At 52.1% G+C, this 16,466-nt stretch overlaps 1 protein-coding gene across 2 annotated transcripts in view; it reads right to left on the bottom strand.

Annotated features, from left to right (window-relative positions):
- SHPRH (SNF2 histone linker PHD RING helicase) overlaps nucleotides 1–16,466 on the bottom strand; it is a 241,897-nt gene that overhangs the window by 159,225 nt on the left and 66,206 nt on the right. For both annotated transcript variants that reach the window (XM_075339544.1, XM_075339545.1), the window contains 2 exons: nucleotides 14,772–14,935; nucleotides 13,467–13,723 (listed from right to left, as the gene is read on the bottom strand). In XM_075339544.1, coding sequence (XP_075195659.1) covers nucleotides 13,467–13,723; nucleotides 14,772–14,935 — 421 coding nt within the window. The remainder of the gene's footprint in view (nucleotides 1–13,466; nucleotides 13,724–14,771; nucleotides 14,936–16,466) is intronic.

Raw genomic sequence — 16,466 nt, forward strand, 5'->3', positions numbered from 1 at the left:
TGGGATACATGTATATCAGGATGGGAGATATTTACCATAAAAGGGGTCCAGAATGGGCAACATATTTACAAGGATGGGGGACATATTTACCAGGTAGGGGCCCAGGATGGGGAACATTAGTACAGGATGGGGGGGCAACACTTGTTTGATAGGATTTATAACACTACAAGAGCCTATACATTTGACCAACATGAGAAGGGAAGAGGGGGAAAGAGTAGCTGCCAGGTCTAAATTATGCACTGTGGTCCATCGGACTCTAGTTATACCACTGGTGTGTGAGATATAATAATACAGCTGTGATTTCCTGGTCTAACTTCCTGCATGATTAGGATGTAGTGATCTACCCCCGATGCTTTCTAATCATGCACAAGGTTAGACCAGGAAAATCAGAGCTGTATCTTTACATCTCACACACTGAAAAAAACGGATTTTTGTGTACTCACCGTAAAATCGTTTTCTCTTAGCCATCATTGGGGGACACAGGACCATGGGTGTTATGCTGCCTATCCATAGGAGGACACTAAGTAGATGCAAAAAGCATTAGCTCCTCCTCTGCAGTATACACCCCCTGGCCGGGCCAGGCAACCTCAGTTTTAGTACACAAGCAGTAGGAGAAAAAAAAAAAAAAAAAAAAACACAGTAAAACTTCTCAACGGAGGAACATGAGGAAAAAAAAAAAAAAAGAGTCATAACCAAATAAGGTACGGAGAGAACCAAGGCCCAACAGGGCAACAGGGTGGGTGCTGTGTCCCCCAATGATGGCTAAGAGAAAACTATTTTACGGTGAGTACACAAAAATCCGTTTTTCTCTGACGCCTCATTGGGGGACACAGGACCACAGGACCATGGGACGTCCTAAAGCAGTCCATGGGTGGGAAAAATAAAAGAAGACAACACAACCCAAGGACTAGGAACCAGTCCCAGACAGCCTGGAGCGCCTACTGAGAGAGGTGCTCTACTGCTGTTTGCAGAATTTTCCTACCCAGATTTGCCTCAGCTGAAACCTGAGTATGGCCTCTGTAATGCTTTGAAAAAGTATGTAGGCTAGACCAGGTCGCAGCCTTACACACCTGTTCCACTGAAGCCTGATGCCAAATGGCCCACGAAGCGCCAACTGCTCGCGTGGAATGAGCACGCAGCCCACTAGGAATGGGCTTGAGTTGCAAGCGGTAGACTTCCTGGATCGCAGAGCGAATCCAGCGAGCCAGAGTTGCCTTTGAAGCGGCCTGTCCCTTCTTAGGCCCCTCAGCAATGACGAACAAAGAGTCCGTTTTCCTAAAGGGGGCTGTCCTGGATATGTAATATCTGAGAGCTCTGACGAGGTTTAACGAATGCAGAGAACTTTCCACCCTATGAACTGGGTGAGGACAAAAAGGCAGAACAATGTCCTCGTTCAAATGAAATGGGGTAGGAACCTTTGGAAGAAAATCCGGAAGGGGGCGCAGAACCACCTTGTCCTGGTGAAAGATCAGAAAAGGCTCGCGGCAAGAGAGTGCTGCCAGCTCCGAAACCCGTCTGATGGACGTAATTGCCACCAGGAATGTTACCTTCCAGGACAAAAGAGCAAGGGAGGATTCCCTGAGAGGTTCAAAGGGAGACCTCTGGAGACCGTCCAGAACGAGATTGAAGTCCCATGGGTCCAGCGGCTGTTTGTACGGGGGAACTAGATGGGAAACGCCCTGGAGGAAGGTCATGACTTGCGGTTTTTGAGCCAGGCGGCATTGGTAGAAGATTGAAAGCGCTGAGACCTGCCCTTTAAGGGAACTGAGAGCCAACCCCGCTAGCAAGCCAGACTGCAGAAAGTTGAGAATTTTGGGGACGGCCAGAGGCATAGGCTGGACGTTAGTTTCCCTGCACCATAAAAGGAAGATTTTCCACGTACGGTGGTAAATGCGGGATGAAGCAGGCTTTCGGGCGCTGATCATGGTGGAGATAACCGCGTGGGAGAATCCTGCTCTTAATACCCAGGTCTCAATGGCCATGCCGTCAGCTTCAGGGCTCTGGAGTTCTGATGGGAAATGGGCCCTTGGGTCAGCAAGTCTGGGATGTTTGGAAGGCGCCACGGTACGTCCGTGAGCATTTGTACTAATTCGGCGTACCATGCGCGCCTGGGCCAGTCCGGTGCTATCAGTATCACCGGGACTCCCTCTGCCTTGATCTTCCTGATTACCCGCGGCAGCAGGGGTAGAGGTGGAAATATGTAAGGCAGGCGGAAGTGGTGCCAGGAGCAGACTAGAGCATCCGCGCCGATGGACTGCGGATCGCGTGACCTGGCTATGAACGCGGGTACCTTTGCGTTCAACCTTGATGCCATTAGATCCACGTCTGGTGTGCCCCAGCGAGTGCAGATGTGTAGCAACACTTCTGGGTGGAAAGACCATTCTCCGGCGGCCAGGCCTTGGCGACTTAGAAAGTCTGCTGCCCAAGTTCTCTACCCCCGGTACGTGTACCGCTGATATCACTGACCCAGTCGATTCGGCCCAGCTGAGCATCTTGTGGGCCTCGAGATAAGCCGCTTTGCTGCAGGTGCCCCCCTGCCGATTGATATAGGCTACAGCTGTCGCATTGTCCGATTGGACTCGAATCTGACGACCCGCTAGCAGAGGGCAGAACGCCCTGAGCGTGAGGAAGATCGCGCGGATTTCCAGGATGTTTATGGGTAGGGAAGACTCCTGGGGCGTCCAACGTCCTTGAGCAGTTTGGTGCCGGTACACTGCTCCCCAGCCTAGGAGGCTGGCGTCCGTGGTCAGGACCAGCCAGTTCACTGGGAGAAAAGATCTCCCCTTCGATAGGGATGAGGACCGAAGCCACCAGCGGAGTGCATACCTGACTGAAGGCGTCAGGTGAAGATGTTTGTCCAGGGAGAAGGGGCTCTTGTCCCAGGCTGCTAGAAGGGCTAGCTGCAGTGGGCGGAGGTGCAGTTGAGCAAAAGGTACTGCCTCCATAGCCGCCACCATCCTGCCGAGCACCTTCATGCTGAATCAAATGGAGAATGGAGACGGCGGACGTAGAAGGCAGCGTACCGCTTGTCAAAGAGCGATCGCCTTGTCCTGAGGGAGAAGGACCAAGCCCCGACGGGTGTCCAGGGACATGCCCAGGAAGGTGATGGATCGTGATGGGACCGGGGATGATTTGTCTAAATTCAGTAGCCACCCTAAGCGGGATAGGGTGTCCACGGTGATCTGTACGCTGGTTGAGCAGTCGCGGAAGGAGGGGGCCTTGATGAGGAGGTCGTCCAAGTAAGGGAGAACGACTACTCCCCTGGCGTGAAGGACGCTCATGGCGGCCGCCATGACTTTGGTGAAGACCCTTGGTGCGGTGGCAAGGCCGAAGGGAAGGGCTACGAATTGAAAATGGGAGTCCTGAACTGCGAAGCGGAGGAACTTTTGGTGATCTGGGGCGATGGGTATGTGCCGGTACGCGTCCTTGATATCTATGGAGGCGAGGAATTCCCCTTCGACCATGGATGCAATAATGGACCTTAGGGACTCCATTCTGAATCTCCGTATGTGCACATGTTTGTTCAGGTGTTTGAGGTCCAGGATGGGTCGAACTTACCCATCCTTTTTGGGGACCACAAAGAGGTTGGAATAAAAACCCCTGAACTTCTCGTCGTCCGGGACGGGTATTATCACTCCTGCTGTTTGGAGCGAGTGGATTGCTGAAAAAAACGCCTCACGTCGTTTTCGAGTCTTTGGGGGGTTTGAGAGAAGGAACCGACTCGGGTCCGAAATTTTATGTGGTAGCCGGAAGACACAAGGTCTTGCACCCATTTGTCGTCTGAGGCGGCAGCCCAGATGTGTTGAAAGAGCCACAGTCAACCACCTACAATGAGTGTGTCTTCCGGGGCGCCGAAGGAGTCATGAGGGGGGAAAACGTCGTGAACGAGTCTCCCTAGTCCTGGACTGTTTCGGTCTAGGCTGCCATGACAAAGTGGGTTTCGGGAAGAGCTGAGGTCGGTCGGTCCCTGCGTAGTCCGCGGCTAGTGGCGGGGACAGCGCAGGATGTCGACCAACCAAATGGAGTTCCAAAAGGAGCGGAACGAGGACTGTGAACGTCTGGTGAAGGTCGTCCTGGGCTTCAGTTGGGGAAGGGAGGTACTTTTTCCTCTCCCGTGGCGTCAGGAATGAGCTTGTCCAGACGTTCGCCAAACAATCGGTCTGGAAAAAAGGGAAGGCCCGTGAGAGACTTCTTGGAGGCAGAGTCCGCTTGCCATTGTCGGAGCCAGAGAGCTCTACGGATGGCTATGGTATTTGAGGCGGTAAAAGCTGCGCAGATAGCAGCATCAATGGAGGCCTGCATGAGGTACTCCGCCGCAGCGGCAATTTGAGCTGTTACCTCTGTTACGGTATGAGGACACTGGGATTCCTCAAGCGAAGTGTTAAGGGATTCTGCCCAGACCGAGATCGCGTTTGCGACCCACACAGAGGCAAAGGAGGGCGAGAGGGAGGAACCCGCAGCCTCAAAAGGCAGAGTGGGCGAGGTGCTCCACCTGTCTGTCTGTCGGGTCCTTGATGGAGGAACCATCGGGAAAAGACAGGAGCGTCTTTGTGGCAAGGCGGGAGACCGGGGGGGTCGACCAAGGGCGGATCGGCCCAGCCCTTAGGGGCAGGTGAGGCAAAAGGGTACCGGGACTCCATGAGTTTACGGTTACCGAAGCGCCTGTCAGGCTTCTCCCTTTGCTTTGTGATGATATCCTGAAACTCTGGGTGATCAGCGAAAAACTTTTGGGGTTTCCTTGCCCTCTTAAAGGAGACCACATGGTCAGTGGTAGTGGATGGGGGATCCTCCACATGCAGAGTTTGGTTGATTGCTACTATAAGGGAGTCTCTTGCTGTTTGATCATCTGGGGAGGGTGAAACCAAGGAATCATCCTGGTACAAACAGCATTCTCCCTCCTCCAGCTCTTCAGAAGCCGTGGAGTGTGTGGGAGAGCCTGCCCAGTGTGCTCCCAAGGGAGAGCCATGGGGGCCATGAGAGAGTGCTGGAGACACCTGGCCGTGTGCTCTTTTTCTGATCCCTGCAAACGGTGAAGCATGTGCCCGGATTACCTCAGAAGAATCCTCCATAGGGGTATCCTCAGGCTGCGTTCGGTCCAGGGGCCCAGAAGGGTGTGGAGGACGACATTGCATAGCCAGCAACAGGTTCGGTGACCGTTTTTCCATGGATTGGGACAGAAACTGTGCCCATTCCGGTGGGCTGGGAGCCCTAGGTTCTGGGCTGACTGTTGCGGCGGTGGTGGCGGGGGGGGGGGGGGGCTTTGGGGCTATAGGGGCACAGGACTCAGAGAGAAGAGGTGTGTTTACGTAGTAGCTCAGCGTGGCAGGCAGTGCAGGCTGAATAATAGACTATGTGAGCCTTAGCACTCTTAGAACCCTAAGAGTTCTCCATGTTCCTAATAGGAGTATGCCAGGAGGGGAGCAATGATATGCAGAGCTACAAGTGAAGCAGTGGGAAGCAAGGATTGTATTTGCTTCGGTGTACCTCACCAGAATCAGCCGATGGCCCTGCGTCCTCAGGAAGGAGTCTCTGTGATCTTTGCGCGTTTTCCTGGGGGGGCGGGGCTTATCGCGGCCCACGGGGGGCTGGGCTTAGCGCTAAAAGAGCCCCAAGAAGAAGTCAGTGTGCCCCCCTGCTGTCGGTAGTAAAAAACGGCGGGAAGGGAGCTTCTGTGACAGTTTTTCTCCCCCTCCCTCCAGTCAGCACACAGCTACCAGTAGATTATCTCTGCAGGATTCCCTGCAATCAGCAAGGGACTTTCCCTTCCTCTAGCCAGCACGCAGCTACGGTGGGAATAAAAGACTGTAAATTCAGTAGTCCTGGGAGCCTTCCCTGCACCGTCTTTCTCCCTTTGTCTGTGAAACCAGTCAGGGGGGATCTCACCTTAATGCTGCCTCAGTCCAGGCAGTGGAAATAGAGTCAGCCTGCTGTGTCCGGCCACACAGGTGCAATGTATCAACTCAGAGCCTGCAAAGAGGGGCTGAGGAATTGTGCCTCTGCCCTGGGCTCTGGAAAATCGGTGTCTGTGGGACCCGTCGTCCAGTAAAAGGCAGCCCAGGATCCAGCGTCGCAGAGGGGGTACATGGAGGCAACACTCCGCGTTCCCGCCTGTTGATGGTATTGGGAGATCGGTCCCTAAGGGAAACTGTCACCCTCAAAAAATAAAAAAAACCTTGAAAGGATGTGCTTTCTACAGATACTAAGCTAAAACTGAGGTTGCGTGGCCCGGCCAGGGGGTGTATACTGCAGAGGAGGAGCTAATGCTTTTTGCATCTACTTAGTGTCCTCCTATGGATAGGCAGCATAACACCCATGGTCCTGTGTCCCCCCCAATGAGGCGTCAGAAAAAACATGTGTCCGCATCTTAAAAGGATGAAAAAGTACACTACTGCATGTAAAACAATCTAACAACCACTTGGATTAAAAAAAAAAAAATTAGGTGCCTAATATTTTCATTGTTTGCTAATATCTCCACCACAGAGAAGCAAAATGTAGGGGGGGGGGGGGGGGGGGGGGAGTTTTATTCCCCTCTGCAGCCACTATTAGGCCCTGTACTCACTAGAAAAAGGATTTTTCTCAAGAGATTTCTTAAGTGAAAGATTAGCGCATCTGCGTTTAATACACGCACCAATAATGCATGCATTTTTGGTTCGTTTTTTCCGCAGGTTGGTCCCTGCGTTATCTTACCATTATATATGGCAATAAATGCAGGTACCTGCAGAAAAGAAGTGACATGCACATTCTTTTTCTCAAGAAATTTGGCAGAAAGAATTTTCTTGAGAGAAAAAAAAAAAAAATATAATAATAATAATAATAATAATAATAATAATAATAATAAACAGTGTGCGCATAGCTATTTCCCATAGGTTTTCCTGGGGAATGTCTGCAGAAAGGTTACAACCATTTTCTCAAGAAATTTCTGCAGCATAAACGCAAAAAAAAGCAGGTAAAAACGCAGTGTGTGCACAGGGCCTTATATGATGCGCTTAGTAAAACATGAAAAATTTGGTGGAAAGTGGTGTTTGGGCTAAAAGGATAGCAGATCGATCACTAAAATGCTGATACCATAGTACATGCCATCACAATGGGGTGTTTTTTATAAATGTGAGAACAAAAACAGGTTAGGCACATCAATATGTGCTCAAACCTTATTTCCCTGTGGAAGTGTGTTAACTTGCGAGCGACACCCCTACACTCCTTTTCATGGTCCGCCAGCCTCACTGGACTCTTCATCTTTGAGTGACATTTTCCTTTAACCAGGAACAGGCAAACCAAGGCATGGAAAGGAGGCATTTTCCAGATTGTTGTGAGGTAAGGTGATGCCAATAGGCTAGACTGACTAGGCAAGGGTATTTAAATACAGGGCTAAGGCAGCAAAAAAGAGAATTTTGTTTACTTACCGTAAATTCTTTTTCTTATAGTTCCGTATTGGGAGACCCAGACCTTGGGTGTTTAGCTTCTGCCTCCGGAGGACACACAAAGTACTACACTTAAAAGTGTAGCTCCTCCCTCTGAGCTTATACACCCCCTGGTGAGCCAGTCCCAGCCAGTTTAGTGCAAAAGCTGAAGGAGAATAGCCACCCACAAGTAGAACAGAGCAAGAGACGGAACAACCGGAGACTCTGTCTACAACAACAGCCGGTGATAACACGCGGAACAAGAACTTGCCAACAGGCAACAGGGAGGGTGCTGGGTCTCCCAATACGGAACTATAAGAAAAATAATTTACGGTAAGTAAACAAAATTCTCTTTTTCTTTATCGTTCCTTTGGGAGACCCAGACCTTGGGACGTTCCAAAGCAGTCCCTGGGTGGGAATAAACAGAAAAACTAAGAAGTAGGCAGAACCTAACTTCACAAATGGGCGACAGCCGCCTGAAGGATGAGTCTGCCCAAGCTCGCATCTGCCGAAGCATGAGCATGCACTTGGTAGTGCTTCGAGAAGGTATGCAGGCTAGTCCAAGTGGCAGCCTGACAGACTTGTTGAGCCGTAGCCTGGTGCCTAAAAGCCCAAGAGGCACCGACAGCTCTGGTCGAGTGTGCCTTGATCCCCGGCGGGGGAGGCACCTGAGTACTCTGGTAGGCGTCTAAAATGGTCGATCTAATCCAACGGGCTAAGGTCGGCTTAGAAGCAGGGAGGCCCTTGCGCCGACCTGTGGTTAGCACAAAAAGAGAGGTGCACCGCCTGAGCGCAGCGGTGCGAAACACATAGATCCGGAGAGCACGCACCAGATCTAGAGTATGCAGCGCTTTCTCAAAAGCGATGAACAGGAGCCGGACAGAAGGAAGGTAGGGTAATGTCCTGGTTAAGGTGGAAAGGAGAGACCACCTTAGGAAAAAAGTCCGGAGTCGGACGGAGAACCACCTTGTCTTGATGAAAGACTAAAAAAGGTGACTCCGAAGAGAGCGCAGCCAAATCAGAGACTCTCCTGAGAGAAGTTATGGCAACCAGAAAGGCCACTTTCTGAGAAAGACGATACAAAGAAACCTCCCTAAGAGGCTCAAAAGGGGGTTTCTGCAATACCGTGAGGACCAAGTTAAGGTCCCAGGGATCCAAGGGCCGCCGATACGGCGGAATGATGTGAGATGCGCCTTGCATGAAGGTGTGAACCTGAGCCAGCCGGGCGAGACGCCGCTGGAACAGAACTGACAGAGCTGAGACTTGTCCCTTGAGAGAGTTGAGTGACAGTCCTAGCTGCAGACCGGACTGTAGAAAAGACAGAAGGGTCGGCAAAGAGAATGGCCAAGGAGGATGGCCGGAAGAGCGACACCAGGACAGGAAAATTTTCCAAGTCCTGTGATAGATCTTAGCGGAGGATGCCTTACGGGCCCGAGTCATAGTGGAGATGACTTCAGGAGGAATACCAGAAGCCGTCAAAATCCAGGACTCAAGAGCCACGCTGTCAATTTGAGAGCCGCAGAATTCGGGTGGAAAAACTGACCTTGCGAGAGTAGGTCTGGACGGTCCGGGAGATGCCACAGCATCTCTGCGGACAGGTGGAGCAGGTCCGGATACCAAGCTCGCCTGGGCCAGTCCGGTGCAATGAGGATGACTCGACGGCCCTCCATTCTGATCTTGCGCAGGACTCTGGGCAAGAGAGCTAGAGGGGGAAACACGTAAGACAGACGAAACTGGGACCAGTCTTGAACCAGAGCATCCACGGCGAAGGCCTGAGGATCGTGGGAGCGAGCCACGTAAACAGGAACTTTGTTGTTGTGACGGGATGTCATTAGGTCCACGTCCGAAGTTCCCCATTTGCGGCAGATTGACTGAAACACTGCCGGGTGCAGGGACCACTCGCCACCGTCCACGCTTTGACGGCTGAGATAATCTGCCTCCCAGTTTTCCACGCCTGGGATGTGGACTGCGGATATGGTGGACTTGGGAGTCCTCCGTCCATTGGAGGATGCGTTGTACCTCCATCATTGCCAGGCGGCTGCGTGTCCCGCCTTGGTGATTGATGTAGGCAACCGCTGTCGCGTTGTCTGACTGGACTCGAATGTGCCTGCCCGCCAACAGGTGGTGAAAAGCTAGAGAGCTAGAAGCACGGCTCTGGATTCCAGCATATTGATTGAAAGGGCTGACTCTGACGGAGTCCAAGTGCCCTGCGCTCTGTAGTTGAGACATACCGCTCCCCAGCCGGATAGACTGGCATCCGTGGTGAGAATCACCCAGGACGGGGCCAGGAAGGAGCGCCCTTGGGACAGGGAGAGGGGCCGAAGCCACCACTGAAGGGAGATCCTGGTCCGTGGCGACAGAGCCACTAACTTGTGTAAGGAGGAAGGCCGCTTGTCCCAACAGCGGAGAATGTCCAGCTGCAGGGGACGCAGATGGAACTGGGCAAAGGGAACAGCCTCCATGGACGCCACCATTTGACCCAGCACCTGCATCAGACGCCTGAGAGTATAACGGCGGGGCCTCAGGAGAGAGCGCACCGCCAGCTGGAGTGACAGCTGTTTGTTTAAGGGCAACTTCACTAGAGCCGACAAAGTCTCGAACTGCATCCCTAGGTACGTGAGACTCTGGGTCGGAGTCAGAGTGGACTTGGGAAGATTGACAAGCCACCTGAATTGGGCTAGAGTGGCGAGAGTGAGCGAGACACTCCGATGACAGTCTGCGCTGGATGAAGCCTTGACTAGAAGGTCGTCCAGGTAAGGAATCACTGCCAACCCCTGGAGGTGCAGAACCGCAATCACTGCTGCCATGACCTTGGTGAATACCCGAGGGGCCGTGGCTAACCCGAAGGGGAGAGCCACGAATTGGAAGTGATCTTCTCCTATTGCAAAACGTAGCCAACGCTGGTGTGAAACTGCAATTGGCACATGCAGATAGGCATCTCTGATGTCGATGGACGCCAGGAAATCCCCTTGGGTCATTGAGGCAATGACTGATCGCAGAGACTCCATGCGAAAGTGCCGCACCTGAACATGCTTGTTGAGAAGCTTGAGATCCAGGATGGGCCGGAAGGTACCGTCCTTTTTGGGAACTAGGAAGAGATTTGAGTAGAAACCTCTGAACCGTTCCTGGGCGGGCACCGGTACAATTACTCCGTTGGCCTGCAAGGCTGCCACGGCCTGTGAGAAGGCGGCGGCCTTGGAGCAGGGGGGAGTTGACAGAAAAAATCTGTTTGGCGGGCTGGAAGAGAATTCTATCCTGTAGCCGTGGGAGATGATATCTCTCACACCCTGATCGGAGACGTGTTGAAACCAAGCGTCGCCAAAGTGGGAGAGCCTGCCACCGACTAAGGACGTTGCCGGAGCGGGCAGATAGTCACGAGGAGGCTGCCTTAGTGGCAGCACCTCCTGCGGTCTTCTGTGGACGCGTTTTTGGGCGCCAGTTGGATTTCTGGTCCTTAGCTGAGTTAGCGGACGAGGCGGAGGGCTTAGAGGACAACCAGTTGGAGGAACGAAAGGAGCGAAACCTCGACTGAATCCTATCCTGGGCAGGTTTCCTGGTTTTGGTTTGTGGCATGGAAGTACTCTTCCCGCCAGTAGCTTCTTTGATAATTTCATCCAGCTGTTCTCCGAACAGCCGGGACCCAGCAAAAGGGAGCCCAGCAAGGTATTTCTTAGAAGAAGCATCTGCCTTCCACTCTCAAAGCCACAAGATCCTGCGGATAACGAGGGAATTAGCCGAAGCCACCGCAGTGCAGTGAGAAGCCTCCAGCATGGCAGACATGGCATAAGATGAAAAAGCTGAAGCTTGAGAAGTTAAGGCAACCATCTCGGGCATAGATTCCCTGGTGAGGGAATGCATCTCCTCTAGAGAAGCAGAGATGGCTTTGAGAGCCCACACTGCTGCAAAAGTCGGGGAAAACGTGGCCCCCGCCGCTTCATACACAGATTTGGCCAGAAGGTCAATCTGACGGTCAGTGGAATCCTTAAGGGAGGTGCCATCAGCCACCGACACAACGGTCCGGGCTGAGAGCCTAGACACCGGAGGGTCTACCTTTGGGGAATGAGCCCACTCCTTGACCACCTCAGGTGGAAAGGGAAAACGGTCATCAGAACCACGCTTTGGGAAGCGTTTGTCAGGACAGGCCCTGGGTTTGGTCACAGCGGCCTGAAAACTGGAGTGGTTAAAGAACACACTCTTTACTCTCTTAGGCGAGGTACACTGGTGCTTTTCTGCCAGAGAGGGTTGCTCCTCTGATACTGGCGGATTGAGATCCAGTACAGAATTAATGGAAGTAATCAAGTCACTAAGATCTGAGTCACCCTCGGAAAGATCAATGGGGTACATGGAGTTAGCCTCCGAGCCCCCTGTAAAGGCATCCTCCTCATCCTGCGAGTCAGCTCTTGAATCAGAGCCACGGGATGAGGAAGGAGAGGAAACCCTGCGTCTCCTCTTAGGAGGACGGGGTCTGGGCCCTGATGATGAATCCTCTGTGAGCTCCGGTGGACGGAGGTCAGGTGATAGAGATCCTAAGGGACCCTTAGCAGTAGAGGCACCCTGTGAAGGGGGCTGATGCATATTCAACAAAGTCCTGGACAGAAGTCCCATGGACTCAGCAAAAGACTGGGAGATAGACCTAGAAAAGGATTCTACCCAAGCCGGGGGTTCAGCCACAGGTGCAGGAGCAGCCTGAGAGACCACTGGGGGTGAGACTCCAGGCTGTGGCACCGCCAAGTTAGAGCAGACATCACAATGTGGATAGGTGCTCGGTTCAGGCAGCAGGTGCTTACATGCAAGGCATACAGTATAAAGCTTTGGAGCCTTGCTCCTCGTGTGAGACATGCTGCTGGAGTGGGAACAGCTTCTACAAGAGAATGAACCCCAGAGAGTATATACAGAGGTCCACAACCAGAGACCGGTTGTGGCTTACCAGACCGCTGGCAGCGGTGTTGTGTGCCCTCCAGATCCCGAAGCCCGGACCCCAATGCACAGCACCTCAGCAGGGATGCAGAGTGCAGGCCAGTGCAGAGTGAACCCTGTCTGAGAAAATGGCCGCCGGAGCGAAGAGAGGGGGCGGGACTTGGGGCGTTCCTGTAGGAGAGCGGGATCTGGAGAGACCTACGGGGAGGAGACACGCACAGCAGTGGGGAGTGTCCCTCCCCTGTGCAGGATGGCCGCCGGGAGGAGCCGAGCCTGTCCCTCTGCATGAGTGACATGCGAGGGCAGTGAACAGAAACTAGGCCTCCGGCAAAGCCGGGGCCTAAATTTGAGCGGCGAGGCCGACGCGCAGGCACCATCGGCGCAGTTCTCGGGCGACAGCTAGAGAACCCGCCGGAAATGCCAAGATAAATACAGTAAGCACACTCTCCCCATACAATAAAGCACAGGGACCCCCAACATATAAACGTCTCAGGTACATAGATGCTGAGACGCAGGGCCAGGTCCCTGGGGATGAGTGCTCCGGTCCAGCAGGATCCTAAAGGGCTGTGGATGGAGACCGGTCTCCTGCCAGGCATGGAGACCGCGCTGGCTCCCACTTCAAGCCAGAGCCCAGGAGGGATGGTGAAGGAGCACGGCATGTAAGGCTTCAGCCTTGGAATCAACCTTACAACACCACCGACACAGTGGGGTGAGAAGGGACATGCCGTGGGTCCAGACGTGGACCCGCACTTCTTCAATCTCATTCCAAAAAGGAAAAAATCATATGAGAATCCATGTGTGGATGTATGCCTCCTGAACACAAAGTGATAAACTGGCTGGGACTGGCTCAATAGGGGGTGTATAAGCTCAGAGGGAGGAGCTACACTTTTAAGTGTAGTACTTTGTGTGTCCTCCGGAGGCAGAAGCTAAACACCCACGGTCTGGGTCTCCCAAAGGAACGATAAAGAAACTGATCTATACCTCGGGTTGAGGAAAACCTAGCTATGCCTTTACTTTGAGCACATTTTCATTGTTGTGGTCATGCTCCTTAGACAACAAATAAGTACAAAGCAGGAAAGTAGAGCAAGTATCAGCGAGCCAAAAGGTATATACCGATTTCATGATAGATAAGAGCAGGGCTATGCAACTTACCTCTTCTGCAATGGTAAGAATTGCCCACGCACAGCCTGTGGGTGACAACAGGCCTGTCTTAGCCTCAGTAGAGGATATAGGATGGAGGATACAGTCCGTCTATCTAAGCTACTAAGTTTGAGAGACCAATCGGAGATCTTCCGTAGCTTTGCTAGAGCATCCTGACAACAAACTTCATGCTGCCTGTGATAGAAATGTCTCTCCACTGGAGAAAAGTGAAGCCAGTGCACATCTTCTGTTTGTTCCGGGATTTGAATCTGCAAAAAGCAAATCACATTATATACATTTTAGGCTTATAGTGGTTGTCCACTACTAGGACAAACCCTTCTCATTTCTCATGTTTGCTCACCTCCCATGCCGGTGCCATTCCAGCAGTGTTGACACTCACTCTCCCGGGGCTCACGTGAGTTTGTTACGCCACATGAGCCCTGCGCCCAATTACCGACGGCTTCCCTCTCCCAGCCTTTGGACGTACAGTATAAGTAATTAAAGCACCACTCCAGGGTTTTTTTTATTTCAGCGCTAGAGTGGTGCTTTAAATCCACGTTCCCCGACCCCACTCTTATATGTACCCTCTGATGTCTTCATCTGTTATCGGAGACACTCCTGTCGGTCTCCAGCAGTTTGTGACCTTCTGGCTGCTCTAGTGTTTCCTAGACAGATCCGGAGGTCATTCTTCAATGAAAGTTCATGAGAGCCTCGTGTGGGTCTCGTTCTGGCCCTCATAGACTTGCATTAAGAGTTTAAGACATAACTTCAGACTTTGAGCTAGTCAGAAGTTTCGGTCAAAACCTGGCGCAACAGGATCGGAGTGGTGTAGGTAAAGGTGAAGATGCCGGAACGGGAGTATATATTTCTAGTAGCACCACTCCAGTGCAGTAAAAATAAACAAACCCCTAAGGTGGTACATTAACAGGAACTGAGTGGCAGCAGCGGTTCTCACTCCCTGTTGATTAACTATATGTCTGGAAGAGGGGGTGAGAGAAGTCAGTGCTGATTGTTACATTACACAAGCTCCGTGCCCAATCTTATGTGATCTCCGGGAGAGCGAGTGTCGGCATGGGTGGTGAGTATAACCTTTTTTTATTTTAATGGGGGAAAACATGGGAAATGAGAAGGGGGTTGTCCTAGTAGTGGAATATAGTGTATATAGTCCTCTATATACAACCCCCTTTCTTACTGCAGAATAAAATCATTTCAGAGAAAACCTCAGAACTGCAGCAAACTCTTAATTTGTGTCTTATTTCCTTCATGTAACAAGCAGCATGTACAGAAGATAAGGCGTATTCACAACAATGTATATACCTGATCAATAACGTCTTTTTTGGCGGACCTCCACATAACTTTGGCGATAAGACGATATAATGGAAGAGGATTCCTCCTGCAGTATGGTCTATAGAGTAGCTGGTCCCACCAATGTTTTACCCAGTAAGGGTCCACTCCAAGAAACAGCACTAGTCCAAATAAATCTAAAAAACACAATGGAAAAGAATACATATCCGTTCAAAGATTTTTTTTTCCCCCAGGCTGGGTTCTGTGGGTTATTTTGCCACTATGTAAAGCCCCGTTGCGGCGAGGGCTTGAAGACAAGAAAACATAACTTTCAGTTTAATCTTTAATCAGAATCTGTCACCAGGTTTTTGCCACTTAATCTGAAAGCAGCACAACGTAGGGGCAGAGATCCTGATTCCAGCGACGTGTCACTTACTAAGCTGCTTAGTGTAGGTTTGATAAAAATCAATGTTTAGTCAGCAGTAGATTATCATTAGAAAACTACTTGGCATGCTGTAGATAGTCCAGCATATTCATGAGCTCTGTATAACTGCTTGATCTGCAGCAGAGAAAAGATTGGATTTTATCAAAATGACAGCAAACAGCTGAGTAAGGGACACATCACTGGAATCAGGGTCTCTGCCCCTACGTTATGCTGCTCTCAGATAGGGTTGCAACCTGGTGACTGAATTCCTTTAAAGAGAAGGTATTGTCAAAACAAAATTTTAATGTTATGTTTAAATAAAATTATTTGTTTTTAATTCAGAAAAATTAAAAAAAAAAAAAAGTTAAAGTGTCATTTTCCACTCTTAAACACTATGGGGAGCAGCTGCTGAAATCCTACTGTAGAACTAGCTCACATTACAGCTGCAGTAAAAGTGTTCAGAATCTGCTCTCCTGTGTGTGATGTCACCTCCCCCTCCCAATCTGGGGGTTTCCAACAGGATAAGAGAGAATTAGGTTTAGGATCAGAGAACCATTTTGTTGTTGGCCACAAAGTGATTATATGTCTAAAGTGTCACCGAGGACCGCTGCATAGTGCTCCATTGTCTCCCTATGCCCCGCCGCTGGCTGTCTCCCTCCCTATGCCCCGCCGCTGGCTGTCTCCCTCCCTATGCCCCGCCGCTGGCTGTCTCCCTCCCTGTGCCCCGCCGCTGGCTGTCTCCCTCCCTGTGCCCCGCCACTGGCTGTCTCCCTCCCTGTGCCCCGCCGTTGGCTGTCTCCCTCCCTGTGCCCCGCCGCTGGCTGTCTCCCTCCCTATGCCCCGCCGCTGGCTGTCTCCCTCCCTATGCCCCGCCGCTGGCTGTCTCCCTCCCTATGCCCCGCCGCTGGCTGTCTCCCTCCCTATGCCCCGCCGCTGGCTGTCTCCCTCCCTATGCCCCGCCGCTGGCTGTCTCCCTCCCTATGCCCCGCCGCTGGCTGTCTCCCTCCCTATGCCCTGCCGCTGGCTGTCTCCCCATGCCCTACTGTATCTCGCTCCCCTATATTCTGTGCTGCCGGCCGGATCGGAGGTCCGAGGTGACATGCTGTGAGGAGGGAGGGGGGGGGGGGAATCAGTAGTGCAGTGCCGCTCGGGCTGCAGATCACCCAGCCACATGCACTCACCTCATACCTCATACCTGCAACCCCGGCAGGATGTCCTGTCAGCAATCATAGAACGAGCAGCGAACGGAGGCCCGAGGTAAGCGGCGGCGGTGGTGTAAGCGGCGGGGGAGGAGGGGGGCTGAA

Source organism: Anomaloglossus baeobatrachus, chromosome 3 (assembly GCF_048569485.1).
Source record: "Anomaloglossus baeobatrachus isolate aAnoBae1 chromosome 3, aAnoBae1.hap1, whole genome shotgun sequence".
Taxonomy (NCBI): Eukaryota; Metazoa; Chordata; class Amphibia; order Anura; family Aromobatidae; genus Anomaloglossus; species Anomaloglossus baeobatrachus.